Source organism: Nicotiana tabacum, chromosome 5 (assembly GCF_000715075.1).
Source record: "Nicotiana tabacum cultivar K326 chromosome 5, ASM71507v2, whole genome shotgun sequence".
NCBI lineage: Eukaryota > Viridiplantae > Streptophyta > Magnoliopsida > Solanales > Solanaceae > Nicotiana > Nicotiana tabacum.
The window spans coordinates 2,586,982-2,604,886 of NC_134084.1; the positions used below are offsets into that span (position 1 = coordinate 2,586,982).

General features: G+C 36.2%; 2 protein-coding genes across 2 annotated transcripts; one reads left to right on the top strand and one right to left on the bottom strand.

The window, feature by feature from the left end:
- Nucleotides 1-681: 681 nt before the first annotated feature.
- LOC107828411 (AT-hook motif nuclear-localized protein 5-like) lies at nt 682-8,846 on the top strand. The gene is made up of 5 exons (XM_016655707.2): nt 682-2,071; nt 3,147-3,214; nt 4,077-4,208; nt 7,952-8,113; nt 8,258-8,846. The coding sequence occupies exons 1-5, from the start codon at nt 1,624-1,626 to the stop codon at nt 8,471-8,473; spliced, it is 1,026 nt and encodes a 341-aa protein (XP_016511193.1). The 5' UTR covers nt 682-1,623; the 3' UTR covers nt 8,474-8,846.
- Nucleotides 8,847-10,391: 1,545 nt separating this feature from the next.
- LOC107828410 (multiple C2 domain and transmembrane region protein 7-like) lies at nt 10,392-17,433 on the bottom strand. Its single transcript, XM_016655705.2, has 3 exons — nt 17,133-17,433; nt 14,695-14,737; nt 10,392-13,755 (listed from the first exon to the last, which is right to left on the bottom strand). Exon 3 carries the CDS (start codon nt 13,691-13,693, stop codon nt 10,685-10,687), a length of 3,009 nt encoding a protein of 1,002 aa, XP_016511191.2. The 5' UTR covers nt 13,694-13,755; nt 14,695-14,737; nt 17,133-17,433; the 3' UTR covers nt 10,392-10,684.
- Between the last annotated feature and the right edge of the window lie 472 nt (nt 17,434-17,905).

The following is a 17,905-nucleotide window of genomic DNA, read 5'->3' on the forward strand; positions in this document are numbered from 1 at the left end:
AATAAGCTGAAGTTTTTTTTTTTGTCATGGACAAACTTTTTCAAAAATTTCAGCAGAAGATGCTGAAGTTATTTAGTTCATTTGTAAAAACTTCAGCACTATATAAGTTGAAGTAGCATTTTGCAGGAAGAGTGAAATATAAATGGCAAAGCTTAAGTTCTATCTGTAAAAATCGAATCAGCATTGAAACATTTCACAAATTTCAAGTCAACAATCAATTATCCCACAAACGTTACACAAAACACTAATAATCCAAAGATGTTTGTTCTGACACTGCTGCAACCATTGCATTCACATAATGTAAACATTCTACCAATACAATGTTAAAAACAGAATGAAAAATTCTCTTAAGATGGTGGTAGTATTAGAGAATTAATCATAGTGCCTTTCAGTTGTTAATAGAAGAAGAAGAAGAAAATGAAGGAGGAGAAATGAGCTGAAATTGTTTAAAAATTGGATACAAATTAAAATTAAAAAAAAAATAGGTATAAATTAAATGAGGTGATCAAATAGGCACACTTGCAATTTTTACTTTTTAATTCTTCAACTATAATGAAATTGAGAAAGAGAAAAGGTCTTTCTTTATCTTCTCTCTCCACTTCTTGCCCAGAAATTTGAAATACTAATATTAGCAATATGACAAAGACATATTAATACTTAGGTGCACCCAACTTAGCCAACTGTCTACCAATGACCTCTAAAGCCAACCCCTTAAGTCAGAAACAAACTCTCTCTCTCACTGACTTCTGTTTGAAACCCTCTCTAAAACCCCATTAAAATAATATTATTTCTAAGTCTAAAAAAGAAAGGTGTCTGTATCTATACTGACTCTACTCCTTTACTTTAATTCAAAATCAAGAAAAGCTCAAAATTTTCTATTTCATTGCACTTTTGTCTTTACCCTCCCTCTTCTCTTTCCTCTCTCTCACTTCAAATCTAGGGTTTCATTTTTCTTTTTCTTTTTCATCTTTGTTTTTGCTAAAGAGCTGTTTGTCAACTTTTTTCACTCAAAATTACAACTTGGGGTTGTCTTATAGAGTTTTAGATTTTAGCCATTTTTCAGTCTTGAGCTTTAATGTGTGATTTTTTTGTAGTTGTTTTAGTTCAAGTTCAGTGTTTAGCTTTTTTTCACTATAAACTACAACTTGGGTTGTGTTATATAGTTTTAGATTTTAGCCATTTTTCAGTTTTGAGCTTTAATATGTGATCTTTTTTTAGTTCTTTTAGTTCAAGATTCAACCTTTAGCATTTTTAACTGACTTTTTTCCCCTTGTTTGTGGTACTTTCTTAACTGGAAAGTCCAACATTTCCCTTTATTTTTCTTGTTTTTAGCTTTATAGTCCATTTCTGAAATACCCCACTTAAGCCCTTGTCAAGTTCTTGCTAAGTTATGTTAAAAGTTTCAATATTTTTGTATATAGAAGCTAAAAGAATCAGTTTTTAGTTGAGAAAATTTTAGTGAGTAGAGTTATGTTGTTTTTAAGATCTTTATTTTGGTTGAATTTTGAGTTGTAGTGTTAGTATTTTTGATAAATTTATGTTAAAGTTTCAATTTTTTTGAATATAGAAGCATAAGAGAATTAGTTTTTTTTTTAAGTTGTGGAAATTTTGGTGAGTAAATGCATGGATGGAAGGGAAGGGATGGTGTTATCTGGGGGTGGTGGTTATTATCTCAATAGAGGGATTAGTGGGTCTAATTCAGGGTCTGTGGGACCCACAGGGGTAGTACCTGTACCACCTGGTTACAATGTAGTTCAGTCCAATGTAGGAGGAGGAGGTGGTAGTTTGAATAGTTCTAGTACATACCAAGTTGTTGGGAATTCATCACCTAATAATTTTGGCCATGGTATTAATATGAGTGTTGTAGCGTCTAGTGTTTCACCTGGTGGTGATCCAGTGAAAAAGAAGAGAGGTCGGCCGAGGAAATATGGTCCTGACGGAGGGGCAAAAATGTCATTAGGACTATCACCCTTGTCATCTAGTCCTTCAACTGGCTCTATTACTCCGGGGCCAAAGCGCGCTAAGGGTCGACCTCCTGGAAGTGGATGGAAGCAACAATTAGCTCCACTTGGTAAGTTCTAAGTTGGTTGAACTTAATGGATTATGACATTCTATTAATGTTGTGTAAATTGATGAGTTAGGAGTTTGTTTGAACTCTATTTTGTATTTATTTGTCTAAAGTGTGTTGTAAAGATGATTTATAACTTTTGCATTACATTGGGAATGAGATGATATAATTTCATATTGTGTATTTATGAGCTTAGTTATCACCTACCAACATGTGATGTGACTAAGCTTCCCCTGAGCCGAGAGTCCATCGGAAACAATCTCTCTACCTTCATAGGCTGCGTACACACTACACTACTCTCCCCGGATCTCACTGTCGGATTATACTGAGTTTGTGTTTGTTGTTGTTGTTGCTGTGCTTCATTATCACCTAATTGTTACTCCCTCCGTCCCAATTTATGTGATGATGTTTGATTGCATAGAGTTTAAGAATGAAAGAAAAACCTTTGAAACTTGCAGTTTAAACTTGAGTCATGGATTTTTGTATGGCTATAAATCATCTTACTAAGGGTAAAATGGATCTTTTAAAGTGAAATTGTTACTAAATACAAAAAAGGTGTCATTCTTTTTGGGGCTGACTACGATGAAAAGAGTGTCCCATAAATTGGGACGGAGGGAGTATGAGTTTTGGGGTTTGAGTTATTGTGTCTAATCTGTACTATATGGTGATTTTGCCACTGAGAACTAGGGCTTACGGCCTGAAACTTGTTTACATTTAAAAAGGAGAACATAATCTTATGAGGAATCCAAACTCAGTTTGATGCCCCTATTATTATTATGTGTCCTGGAGAAGCAAATTGCTTTGCTTTTATTTCTTGGTATGGAGATACCTTAAATGATGTTTTCCGCAACTTATAAGGTCTTAATGCTATTTGAACAAACCAACTTCATTCGTATATCTTATGTTTTTCTTTTATTGTGATTATCTTTTCTGTTAGTACTGGTGGGCGGCAACGCTTCTCACTTAGTATTGCTAATTCTTGAACTTGGCCGATTAATTTTTCCAATTGCAGTACTAGTAATTCGGAAAATGTCCCATTTATTAAGGTGTAGTTCTGAAGACAAATTGCTTGCTGCAGGTGAATGGATGAATAATTCAGCTGGATTGGCTTTCACTCCTCATGTTTTACACATCAATGTAGGAGAGGTAATGTCATCCCTCATTTCTTAAAATAGTTTTACCTATTTTACAATGTTTTTTATACATTTGAAATCATACTAGCTTAAATAAGGCGCATAAATGGCACCGAAGGGTGTAGTCTAGCGGTACATCGCTTCATCCGAAGGCGTACACGCAGAACTTAGTACACCGACAGGGAGGTCCAATGATCCTCTTTTCAATTTCTTACTCTCTCGTGCGATTAACTCTCAAGCCATAGCAAACAAGTAAAAAATAGACCTCGGTGAAAGCCTCTTAGTCAGTCGAACTCTCGGGAGTTTCCTAAAAACTTAGTGAGAATGTCAATTGCGAGCTCAAGTGGGAGGTCTCAGTTCAAATCCCATCGGAGGCAAAAAACACTAGGTGATTTCTTCCCATCTATCTTGATGGATAGAGTTACACCTGGTTCCTGTTGCTAGTGGGAGGTGGCAGGTATCTATGGAATCAGTCGAGGTGCGTGCAGGCTGGCTCAGACACCACGGTTATTAAAAAAGAAATTAGGCGCATAAATGATTGAGAATTCATGTGGTATGTTACCATATGATCAGCACTGCATTGAAAAGTTGAAGTGCTCTGTATAATTTCACATAAGCTCATGGCTCCTTGTTTACACTTGATGTTGTTGGGAAGACATCCACAAAGTTTCTAAAAGGAAGAGTTCTTACGCAGAATTATGAAAATATGATAGCAGCATATGTCTTTGTATGCTAAAAACATATGTGTGCCCTTAACATTATAATCAGCCAAAATTTTTGCAGCCTATTTTATTTTTGTATGATGCAAAATATTCTTGCTTGTTTTGCCTGTTCCGTATATGCAATGGGATAAGATAGTACCTTAATGTCTGCAGGATGTTGCGGCAAAATTACTGGCGTTTGCGGAACAGAGGCCAAGGGCTTTATGTGTCTTAACAGCTAATGGTGCAGTTTCTGCTGTAACGTTACGGCCTCCTGCAAGTTCTGGTTCCACTGTCACTTATGAGGTTAGAGTGCTTTTTATTAATTTATAATTTACTTGGTATTGGGACTTTCTAAACTTCCTTTCAGCCAAATTGTTGATCTTCATCCCTTCGATTGTAGAAACAGAATATATCCTAGATTACTTATTGGTGTTTGTGTAGTGCTGCAGTTAGCTTACAGATCTTTATTAGAAGTGTTGTTTATGTAATGGGGTTAATTAAGAAAATCCATTAAGGCGATCATGAATACAGTCATTGATGATGAAAAGGCTAGTGTTGATTTTGTATTATTTGTTGTGCAACTGCTTAATTGTAACATCTTAATAACATGTACACCATGTCAAGTGAAGAACTTTTACGTATTTTTGTAAATCGTGGAGTTCTTACCTTAGAATTTTATCCTTGTTAGTAATTGTTAATCCTAAATAGCATATGGTAAACTTTGACGCTAAATCAGAGTTTCTTGAACTCTCACCTTTTCTGAGCACTGTTGGTGGAGGAATAGTGTTCAGAATGGAGGCAAGGCTGAATGCTGCTCTGCACCGGTGAGGAGCCTTGGCTGATATCATTCCGTTTTTCTAAGGCAGAACCTTTTGGTGAACTCAAATGCTCTAGGGTTAGAGGTCAATGATTTTGATGTTGAGATCTTGACATCATACTTAGAGAGTATCCCTTCCCAATACTCCTTCACGACCCTACTATATGCAATGACATCATCGTCACCAAGGTAGCATAGGCCTTATCCCGCTTCCGGGATAAACACGTGCTGCCAGCCACACCACCCTGCGATGAGAGACAAACAAGAGGGGCCGAGAAGATTAGAACAATCTTATTTATCCCTCTATATTGCTTTATACATACTGAAATTGTCGTATTAATGCCGGATAAGTAAGTTTTGTGCCAATAGAAATACATGTCAGTAACAGTTCAGGCAAAGCTTATATAAGAAAACAAGCATTTCATATGGTCAAGTGTTGATTAAACCCTCTAGGACATGATCTGGACAAACATAAGACTTCTTTAACAAGATAGTAAGAATTTTTCTAACATGGCAATGTCATTTCCGATATTCATAATTTCTTCGATCTCAGACATATATTTCTAACCACAATTAGATAGTGGTGTTTAATAACATGAAAACCTAGGCCAACATTTAGTCATGGATAATAAAAAGAAAATAAAGTGACACCTAGGTCATGATATCTAGAATAATTACATAAAGATCTAAAGCAGGATGCTTTCACACACAAATATATTTCAGACCTTTAATATTTGACGTAGCAGTGTATGTTCTCTGTTAATACTGTAATCAGGTTTCAGGTTCTCTTGATCTACATTTAAAATGTATTTTGTATTTTCAATTAGTTGAAAAAAGTAAATTAACAATTAACCTTACAAACATATTTTCTAAGATGTTAAAAAAACACGTTTGATCATATGCTGAAGCATATTCACAACACGTTTGACATTATCCATAGAGCATACTTAGGTTGAGACACTTAACAAGAGAGTGCCGTTTGCTTAAATGTAACAAAATGGTAAGAATCCCGATAAGTGACTCTGCATTTGTTTTCTTCTGTCCTTTTCTCCAGCCTTTTCGTGTCGTCTTCTCTTAGCTTCTTTTTTTCCCTTATGGAACAATCCCTTGTAGAAGCTTCTGGAGATTACACATCTTGTTCCTGATATCCTTTGTGGTTGCTTCATTACTTAATTTTTGGGTGGCTACATGCTAAAATGATGAAACAAAAAGTATGGAGGAGAAAATGAACATATTGCTTGTCGCGACGATGTTTGATATCTAGTAGTTGATCTACTGGAGTGGTATATATGACTATGGTTTGTTAGTATCTATATATAATATAAAGTTGGGCTTAGAGTAGGTGAGAGTTTTTGGCCAATATTGTCCCTTATCTTTGAGGGTATGTCTATTTTGGTCCCTCAAATATAGCCCTGAGCATATTTAGTCCCTTAAGTATGCTAAAGTTGAGCACCTTTAGTCTCACTAACACAGAGTGTTAAAAAACTAACGGTTTTACCCAACTTTGATTCGCGAAGCAAATGCTTTGAAGCAAAACGTTCTCTCCTTTTATTGGATAACATAAATTGTCGCTTTAATTTCTCATTTTTAGAAAATGTCTTCTAAAATTTGACCTTGAAAATATCCCCTTTTGTGCGAGTTTTCAATGAGAAAATGACATTGTATAGCTGTTTTAAAAAAATAGCCAAAAATATATACTGTAAAAATAATAGTATAAAATTTGTATGTTAATATACAAAAATTATACAAATTTTAAATACTTTTTCCTCATGTAAATAGTTTCTGGCACGGGTTTAAAGTACAACCTGATTATTCGTTTGCTTCAATAATATGCTTAGAAGTGATTCTGACGGCTCTGTTTTTTCAAATTTTTACTTTTCTTTTTGGAAAAATCGACTGAAAATTTTAAAATGTATATATGTATGTATATATATATATACACAAAAATATACAAATTTTATACATTTTTCGGCTATTATTTTTATAGCGGCTATATAATATCATTTTCTCATTGAAAAATTGCATTTTCAAGGTCAAAATTTTAGAAGACATTATCTAAAAATGAGGAATTAAAGTGATAATTTGCATTATCCAATAAAAGGAGAGGAAGCGTTTTGCTTTTGAGCAGAAGATTTGCTTCATGAATCAGAGTTGGGTAACACCGTTAGTTTTTAACATATTGTGTCAGTGAGACTATAGGTGCATCCATTTTAGCATACTTAAGGGACTAAATATGCTAAAGGTTATATTTGAGGGACCAAAATAGACCTACCCCCAAAGATAAGGGACAATGTTGGTCAAAAACTCGAGTAGGTGATGTGGCACCTCTCTATGGCTAGCAAACACATTATCTTTTTCCTCACATTTTGCTGTTCTTTTTTCTCAAAAAATATGGGGAAAAAAGATAAATGTGTTTGCTGGCCATAGAGAGGTGTCACATCACCTACTCTATGACCAACTTTATATTAGATATAGATACTAACAGATTGTAGACATATATACCACACAGTGGGTCAACTACTACATATCAAACCTCGTCGCAGCAATCAATATTTCCTTTTCTCATAGGGACCTTTTAACTGTTTGAGGCACGATACATGTTCGGTAAGGATACTTTAGAATCACTCAGCAGTTGGGTGACGAAGTGTGTATATGTTTTAAGTAAAGAAACATATCTATAGAAAGTGGAAACAACTAACCATTCAACATTGGACAAAGTATAACACCTTGTTTTTAAGAGTATTTAGATTGTTTATTATCACTGACTGCTATAATTTACATTTCTTTTCAAATATAATGCTTTATATTGCCAAATTATGTTGATGTAGAGTTCGGAAAGGACTAACAATTCTACTGCAGACCTTTTTGTTTATGCATAATTCTTCTGCTTGAGATGAAAATCAGCCGATATGTTAAAGTTCTTCAAACAATTTAAAACCTATGGGCCAGGTATTTGTCTTTTGGTGGACCACCCTTAGTAATCTAATGATTCAAATGAAATCGGACGTTTTATTTTTGATAACCAAGAAATCCTCTTAGATCATTGGTGCACGGTTCAAAACTCAGTGGATAATGGTCGAGTCTTCCTATAAATCTTAAGTTTGTTGTTCTTGTTACCCTTTGCCAGTACGCAAGTCATTTACTCATTTCCTTGGGAGTCTTTTGACCCTGCGGAATGAAACTTGTGCTTTGATTAAACTGATGTTTGAATGTTTGTCATGTTGTGCAGGGTCGTTTTGAGATACTATGCTTGTCTGGCTCGTACTTGGTCTCTGAAAGTGGTGGCCCACGTGATCGCACGGGTGGTATAAGTATCTCGGTTAGTAGCCCTGATGGGCATGTACTCGGGGGTGCCATTGGTGGTAGGCTCATTGCAGCCAGCCCTGTACAGGTATATTGTTGATTCTTGTGAAAACTTGCTCATAACATATTTGGATTATGCGAATCTCCGACACGCTACCTTTGACGTGGAGGTCAGAAGTATCTGTTTCCTATGTTCTATGTGACAAGCAAATAATTGAATTTTTTTTTACAGGTGGTTGTATGCAGCTTTGTATATGGTCCAAAGATGAAGAGCAAACAAGAAACTAGTACCAAAGGCGAGAGCGAGTCTGCTGAAAAGCCATCTACAACGATTAATACTACTGTGAATCAAGATCCAACTTCAAATTCAGCAACCGGTGTTTGGCCACCGAGTTCAAGGCCTGAACTAAGAAATTCCCAGCCGGAGATCGACCTGACGCGTGGATGATTATAATTTGCTTCAATGGACACATTAGGGGGTTTGCATATATGTGCTGTTGTTGTAAATGAAACGCGCGACGGGAGATCAGCTCAACCATTTAACTAGCTGCCCTTTAGTAGATTGAAGGATTGTGCTAACAAACTCATGTAACAAAAGTATCCTTTTTTAGGTTCTTTAAAGTAGCAATGGTAGAAGTTGGTGTTGGTTGGAATTAGATTGTAATATTGCTATTTTTAGAAGGTTAAGTGTGATTGACTATTTTATTTTAGCAAAATTGATTAACGCACTTTTTCCCTAATTTTTTACTGTAGCATTTGACTGAGGTATTAATTTAGAAGGTAAAAAAAGAACTTTGAAGTTTTGGCCTATAGATGGCAAAGTTTGAGTTTTTCTTTGATATATTGCCAATATTTGCCACAACTTTCAATCTCTTTTCCCTTTTCTGCTTTTTGGGTTTAGGTATTTAGTATTCAAAATTTACTAACCCGATTAATTCATATTTTTGTCGAGGTGACACATTAAGGGGCCGTTTGGTACATGGAATAAGGATAATAATCCGGGATAACGGCTAGGATGGTTTCAACATTCAAGCAAAGTTTGAGTTTGTCTTTGATATGATCTTTCTATTCTGTGTGCCAATATCTGCCACAAGATTCAACTCATTAAGGGGTCGTTTGGTACATTGAATAAGGATAATAATCCGGGATAATGGCTAGGATGGTTTCAACATTCAAGCAAAGTTTGAGTTTGTCTTTGATATGATCTTTCTACTCTGTGTGCCAATATCTGCCACAAGATTCTTCTTAGGACCTGTTTGTCCATAGATTTTGGAATTTCTTTTAAAAAAAAATGTGTTTGTCCATGAAATTTTGCAAGTTTTTGAAAAAATTTCAAAAATGTATTTTTCAAAAAGCAAAAAGTTGTTTTGACTACTTTTTCAAAATTTTCGGAAAAACATTTTTTCCCACGCACAAAACTGTAATATTTTTTTCAAGTAAAAAGCACATCCAAATATAATTTCAAATATCATTTTTTAACTTAACTTCAAATACTAATTTTTTTTCAAAAAATATAATTTTATGTTCAAGCGCCTACTAAGTCAAGAACTTTGAATATAACACCATCATTGGAGTTTGTTTTATTCTCATCTTTTGGTTCAGAACTTCATTTTTCTCATCTCCATTCATGCAAATGGAACTATAGTCTATAAGCATACAATGTAAAAAATGCAGATGAAGTGATATGCTATTGTTGAAGCAAAAGTCACAAATTAATCTACTTGAGATTCATGTATTACCAATTTTAGAAAAAGAAATAATAATACATATTTCCAAACTTGTACTTCCTTCAATAGTGGCAGTACTACTGTTATCCTCGTATTCCCTATTTTTAGATCGATATTATTACCTGGTGTTTCATTTGCTTCCTTTTTATTTTTTATGGCTGCTGTTACCATTTCAATGGTGCTAGTGTTATCCTCGTGTTCCCTATTTTTAAATTGATATTATTACCTGATGTACTTTTTGCTTTCTTTTTTTATTTTTTTCTGGCTGTTGTTACTAGTGGCGAAGCCACATGGTCACAAGGGTGGTTAACTGACCTCCCTTCGTTGAAAAATTGCGCTGTGTATATAGGTAAAATATTATATTTTAGAGGTATATAACACATATTGAACACCCTTTGTTAGGAGTTTTTTTCACTTGTTTCAAATTTGAATACCCTTGAGAAAATTCCTAGCTTCGCCACTGGTTGTTACTATCTCACTTTCCGAATTTTGCTTTATTAAACCGAGTGTCTTCCAAAAACCACCTCTCTACCTTCACAAGGTAGGGGTAAGGTCTACGTACATACTATCCTCTATGACCCGACTTGTGGGAATACACTGGTACGTTGTTGTTATTGTAACCAATGACACATGTATTAATTAATCATAATAAGGGAAAAGGTTGTAGGAATAGGTCTTATTATACATAAAGAAGTAAACAGGCCATGAGAATTATTTATCTGGTCATGAATATCACATTAGCACCTAAATCAAATGCTGCAGAAGAATACATAAAAAGCAATAGAAGAACAAACTAAGACCTCAAACCAGATGTAATGTCTTAGCTTCCAACAACTTACAACATACTATCTGTCCTAGCCGGCAGCCGGCGGAAGAAGTTGATTGGCGCAGAAGGCAGCCTATGGCAAAATCTCGGATGTCTCACCAACAACTTACAACATACTATCCGTCCTAGCTGGCAGCCGGCGGAAGAAGTTGATTGGCACAGAAGGCAGCCTATGGCGAAACCTCGGATGCCTCATCATATATATGCCTATAAGAGCTGCAATTACCTGGAATGGCGTCACGTATAGGACCAATGCAGCTATAAGGCAAAATGTGACGAATAAGGCTGTGGCACGTGGATCACGCCAACTCAGCAGTGACTGGAATCGCTCGCCTTGAGTTGCAACGTCACCAACGACTGTTTGAATTCGTCCAGCTACACTCCTTAGCCGATCATATCTCATTCGTACCAGTTCAGGGCTACGGCTAGTTGGGAATGTGTCAAACTCTTCATCTAGCTCGTCGGGGTGCACTGACTCGGCTTGTGATAACTTTGTGTTCATGTGAGGAGGATACCTAGGCCGGTATCGGTAATTCCACACTCCTATTAGAAACATGTAAAGGAAAACAGTTGGTAAAATAAGCTCTGGAAATGACACAAGCATAAGGAAGAGAACATGCACGAGAACTGTTGTGATCGAGTTCTTCCACATGCAGATGTCTCCGAACCACTTGCCAACAGCAAATAATCCTGTGAAAATTGACATCAGACGGAAAAAATTTGCTTTGCTACGCCTCATGCTCCAGAGGTGTGAGTCTACATCAGACATGTATTCCACCACTTCCTTTCTCAGCGGGGGTTCTGCTCGTCCCAATCGCATGGCCACTATGTTGACTGCCTGATGCCGTAGCATGTCAAGTTGCATGACAGTGAAAGGCCTTACATAATGCATTTTTGGCAAAAGAGGACACGAGTATTTGTAAAGCATGTTGGCAAATGATGTGCACGTAAAACGGATTGCCAAATGCAATTCTCCCATCTTCTTAACACCAGTAGGGTGAAGAACCAGCAATGGATATGAATGTGTGTAAACTCTGCCTGTTTCAAGTGTCGAGATACGAATTCTAACCTTCCCAACTTTTAGATCTTTGGTACCATTTGAACCTTTGTCTCCCAGATGGCTGTTATCAAACACGCCAACGGTGAGAACTGTAGCTGGATCGAATACCTCCCAAGTGTATTGCTCATTGTACTTGGGACAGAGGTTATCAACAATTGTTCGAGTTCGAACCCATTTGTGACCATACTTTGCTACACAATACGTATCTGATGTGCCCTTGCCATCGCGTGTTTTCATAGGATGAAGTCCCACAGCATTTAAGACTCCAAGTTCCAGAACACCAATTGGTGGCCTCCACAGCTGTTTTGCTGTCGGGCGAAGATCACTACTATAATGTGTGGATTCGTCAAGGACATGATAGCCTCCGTCAAGACAAACTCGGAGATGAAGTCTGCTTGAGAATTTCTCCTTCTTCAACTGATCAATATCAATGGCCACCGGCTTTTCCAGGTTAAACCAACGAGAATGAATCATTTTATCATCGGCACGCTTCTCAACCATGCTTAAAGGGATAATGACTCTCCCAATGATCTCGTCTTTTCCTGGAGCCACACGATCCTCGACTGTGAGGACGAGGTTGTCTTCAAATGGTTCTGCAGCAACAAACAGGAGATCTTCATTCCAAAGAGGATTGAACGTTCGAGCCTGAACTGGCTTAGTTTTCAAAACTTGGTTTCCTATCTGTACCTTCACATAAGCATCTGGGAAACGAGTTTTCTCTGTCGGTATCAAGTCTTGTGCCTCAACAACATTAACGCGGACATACCATAACCGGGGTGCATGGTACACTTTTGAACGGATAAGAGTGGATGCAGCTGTGTCAACAGATAGAGCTGCATCAGAATGCCATGCATCAGGAAATGCTTCATCGGCTTGAGTGCCGATCCAGACAGCAAGCATGAGCTCCCCCTTTATCTTCTCTCCTTTCTTATCTGCGAGCCGATACCACTCTGGAGCTAGAGGACTATCTGGCGGCACACGCATCGGGACTTCATTGAGGTCAAATCTGCAAAGGCCTACAAAATCATCTTTGAGAAGATCCTTGTCCTTGACTACGACTTCGAGCACAGACGCCTGCATCCTCTCCCTAGAGAAGGCAAATACTACATTCCACGAAGGATTTTGATTTTTCTCAATGTGCTTCGTAATTCCTTTGTAATTTCCGATCCTAACCTCAACATAAGGATCTACACTCCCTGTAACATCCATTGCAGGAAGCTCTCGAGCCTTGACAACTCTAACAAAAAGGAAGTGCATCTTCTCAACAAGATCATAAGTACAACCAGACATCCTGTCTGTACGAATAACACGACCACCCACAACTCGGCCCCCTCCAAGGAATGGGCTTGTTTCCTTAAGTGCATAATCAACAGGTTGTGCCATTGTCGCAGAATGCATCCGGACGAGCTGAGGTGGAGGCTGTGGTTCCGTCGGAACCTTCATGTCCTCAGTCATATATCTTGTTCCTTGATGATGAACAGCAGCAGGAGGAGGAGCTTGTTGTTGCTGCTGTGGGTGATTTGGATTGGGAAGATGATGGAACGTGTGTCTCACTTCCGATCTAGGAATTTTTGGGGCTGGAGTTTGAGCCGAGTGGCTGTGAACCTGAGAATCATTGGCTGCAGAAATAGGGATAGATGACTTTATCGATGGATCGTCAATAATATACACTTTAAGGCCGAGTTCTCCCCTCACACGTGAGAAGATACTGCGCTTTTCCAGAGGATAATGCAAGACAACAGAATCCGAATAAGGTACAAAGGAAGTCCCGTTAATGGTAATCTTGCCAAGAAAGGACCTGGACTGAGTGGCTCGAATATTGTTATAGACATAGGCATCAAGAACGAGCATATGGAGGTTGGAAGGGTCAGAGATGTTGAAGTAGAAAGTCTCGTTCCACACCGGACTCAGGTCCTTTTCCTTGATTGTAGTGCGAAACCTCTGACCATCAAAGTAAAGCTCCACAAAAGAACTAGATGATCCTTGACCATCTTTCGGCAAAAGATTATGGGCGCCAACCACTTCGACACCTAGCTTTAGGTTGCTTAAGATCATCTTTGAAAAATTATTGCAAAGAATACGTAGAACCAGCAGGAAACGAAAGATGGCAGCAGTACCTGAGACATATAAAGCAAAAAAGTTACTATGTAGCAACAGAAAGTGGAGGTACAACAACAACAACCCAGTATTCCCACAAGTGGGGTCTGAGGAGGGTAGTGTGTACGCAGACCTTACCCCTACCCTGGTGGAGTAGAAAGGCGGTTTTCTATAGACCCTTGGCTCAAGAGGACACAGAGTGAAGGAGGTAAAACATTTAAATTAAAGGTCGAGAACTGTTGAAGAAGAACAAAAATAAATGGTGAGGTAGGCCTCATGCAACAGTAAGAACTGATGAACAAAGAGTTTCAACTTGTAACTTGCACAATTTTTTGAAAGACGGCATTGGACCATAAACGAATTGGAATTAGATCATTCGGCCAAAAAAAATCACCACATTAAGGCGAGGTCCAACAAGGTAACAATATCCTATTCAAGTCATTAACAACTAATGAAACAGAACTAAACTGATCTTGCTTAATCAGCCACTAAACATCAACAAGTTCCCGATTGAAGCGACCTATGATTCAATAAATTGCTTGAAATCTAAAGGATCTGGTACAGAATACAAGAAGCACCTTATCAGTCGATATAACAAGTTGATCAACTGTACGAGATAAGTTCACAAAAGACCGAAACACCAATGCAAACTTGCAAAATAAGCAAATTTATCATCAATCTGAAGAACTAAGTGAACAGAACAACCTAACAACCTTAAGCAGAACTGCTTACAGCCTTCTCATGTAATTATCTAGAAATCGTTCCTGTAATAAAGACATATTTCTAATGCAAAGGACTATTGCCACCCGCACCACAAAAATGAGAAAGGAAGGAAAAAAAAGGCACTTTTAAAATATGATCTAGTCGATCCATGAAAATGTAGCAAAATTTGCAAGATTCACATTCCCACCCTCTATCCTGAAATTTCCAAAATGGTGAAAATATAGTATCAGACTTACCAAAAGCAGAAGAATTTTTCACTTCTCTAACTCAAAGTCAGATCTGCAAAGTGCAAAAGCTGAGTTAGTTCTTAGCAGTCTCAAGTAACTTTGAACAACCTGATAATTGTGCAATTCACTAATAACAACAACAACAAACCCAGTGTAGTATATCCTACAGGTGGGGTCTGGGGAAGATAATGTGTACGCAGACCTTACCCCTACGTTGTGAAGGTAGAGAGGTTGTTTCCGATAGACTCTCGGCTCAAAAAGTGCAAATCACTAACAAATATAAATCAAAGATATATTCCAATGAAGTAAATCCGATTTAAACAAAAGACGTCTAACTTCTCAACATGGTGAAAACAATCATGTGACTATCTGAACAGAACATTTTCAAACCTGCATGCTATTACAGCAAAATAATCTTAGTTCATAATAGTATATAAGTAGTTCAGTTAACAGTATCTACTCATTAGGCAAGCCAACAAAAAATAATACTAGTCCCTAATAAAGACAACTATAAGGAATAACTTCAAATTAAAAATCTTACTTAACAAAATCAGCAGCTAGATAATATCTAACCACACTATCAAACAAGTCACAGAATCATTCTATTTGCATATTCTCGCCCTCTTTTTCCTGGCACTTTAAATCTGACAAACTAAAGAAATGATATTTGTAACTTTAAGAAATATAATGCACAAAATATGAGGTATGAAACTAATATGAGAGTCAACTCTCTTTCAATACCATGTGCTGGTCAGCCTCATGTGGAGATCTACAAACTTATAATATAAAAATAAAGAATTTAAAAGTTTTTTTTTCATAAGTAAAATTACAACAACAACAAAAAACCCAGTGAAATCACACAAGTAGGGTCTGGAAAGAGTAATGTGCACGCAGACCTTATCCCTAAGGTAGAGACAGTGGCGAAGCTAGGAATTTTTCTAAGGGTGTTCAAACTTGAACGAAGTGAAAAAAATTTGCTGACAAAGAGAGTTTAATATATGTTATATACCTCTAAAATTTAATATTTTACTTATATATACCGTGTAATTTTTCAACTAAGGGTGGTCAGTTGACAACCCTTAAGTGAATGTAGCTTCGTCCCTGGGCAGAGAGATTGTTTCCGATAGATTCTCGGCTCAAGAACAGAAAAAGAAGCAATAAACAAAGCTGAAGCAAATGGCACGGTATGTAATAACAAAGATCTAAAAATACGAAAATACAAGAATAGTGTCAATAATACCTGAAAGAATGACACACCGTGTAATAAGACGGAACTAGGAATAGGAAAATGTAAGACTAGTATTAATACTAATGGTAAGACTTTGATAAGTAAAATTAAAGAATTTAAAAGTTCATAAAAGCATGCTTGAAGTTAAAGTTCCTTAAGAATCGCTAAAGACACATGCACTTGTCATTTTCAAGTAAATCTACACCATAAATCACTAATATACATAAAGTTCATTGATCTTGACAAAAAGTAGAAAAAGGGAAAAGTGGTAATTATCCATGCAACTAAATTACAAAAAGAAAAGCCACAAATACTTTAATGCAAACAAAAAAGACTCAAACTTTATAATTAAAAGTGTTGAAATCAAATGGTACAATAATTACCTTTCAAGATTCAAACTTTTGCTATAAAAAAAGATTTTCATATTTTATTAGTTATAAATAACACATCCAGAAAAAGGGAAAAGTGGTAATTAGCCATGCAACTAAAATACAAAAAAAAAAAAAAAAAGAACACAAATACTTTGATGCAAACAAAAAGACTACAACTTTATAGTCAATCCAAAGAGATGAAATCAAATGGTACAATAATTACCTTTCAAGATTGAAACTTTTGCTCAAAAAAAAAAGATTTTTCATATTTTATTAGTGATAAATAACACATCCAGAAAAAGGGAAAAGTGGTAATTAGCTAGCCATGCAACTAAATAACAAAAAGAAAAGCTAAAAATACTTTGATGCAAACAAAAAGACTCCAACTTTAGCATAAATTCAAATGGATGAAATCAAATGTTACCATAATTACCTTTCAAGATTCAAACTTTTGCTCAAAAACAGTAGATCTTTCATATTTTAACTAAAAAATAAAACATACCAAAATACAAAAATATAAAAGAAACAAAAAAAAAGTAAATTTGAGGGAAAATAAGTACTTACTTACTTACTAAATAAAGTATTTAACCAAAAACAACATCAAAATTCTTGAGCTTGAGCTTGAAAATTCTTACATTTTCAAGAATGAAGACCAACAAAGAGAAAATGAGTACTAATAAATAGAATTTAAATAAAACCAACATCTATGCTCTTGAGCTTTTCGTTAAAATCAAGAAATTGCAAAAGCATTTTCTGGGGTTTTAAGCAAGTGCCTAAATATTTTTAAAAAATACCAAAATTTAAAGAATGAAGATGAACAAAGAAAAGGAGATGTAAAATAAACATACCCTTTTTCTTTACAACCTTAAATCCTGCAATTTCACCACCATTACCAAGACTGAAAGAGAAGCCAAAATGCAGCCATTAATTTGCAGTGTTTTTTGAAACGTTTCTTTGCATTAATATATAGTAGTACATTGTTGTGTGTATATATAGATTTTGTTTCAAATATAGAACCTTATTTTTTTAATGTCAAACATAGGAATTTAATGGAAGGGACTCAGGGGTGATTTTCTTGGGTTTGGGGGTGGGGGGTGGGGGAGGGGGGGGACTGTAGACTGTAGAGATGAAGTTCACATGGTCAGTTTTGAGATTGGATTGACACTATTTTCGAGTTAAAAAAAAAGTAGAATGAGGTCCACAACTAATGTACATACAAAGTTGTCTGTTTTGTTGTAGAGAAAAATGTGCTCATGCAATTTACATGAAGGTTGCAACTGTTTTTCAATCTTTAATGAAATCATTTTTTTTGTTTACACTTTTGAGTTAAATTATGATAATAATCAAATCTTGACAAAAGTGCAACTCTCACCATACAAGACCTTTTTTTTTTGTGTAGAAATATTAGGTTAAAAAAATAACAGCTCGATGTATAACGTATTCCGTATTAATGAAGGTTTCGAGGAAGCGCGACACATTAAGGGGTAAATTTATATGCAGACTAAATTATCCCGGGATTATATTTTCGGGACTAATTTATACCATATGTGAGGTGGGATAAAATCATCCCAAGTTTGATGGAATAATGTGGAATAAGATGAAATATCCTCGATTAAATTTA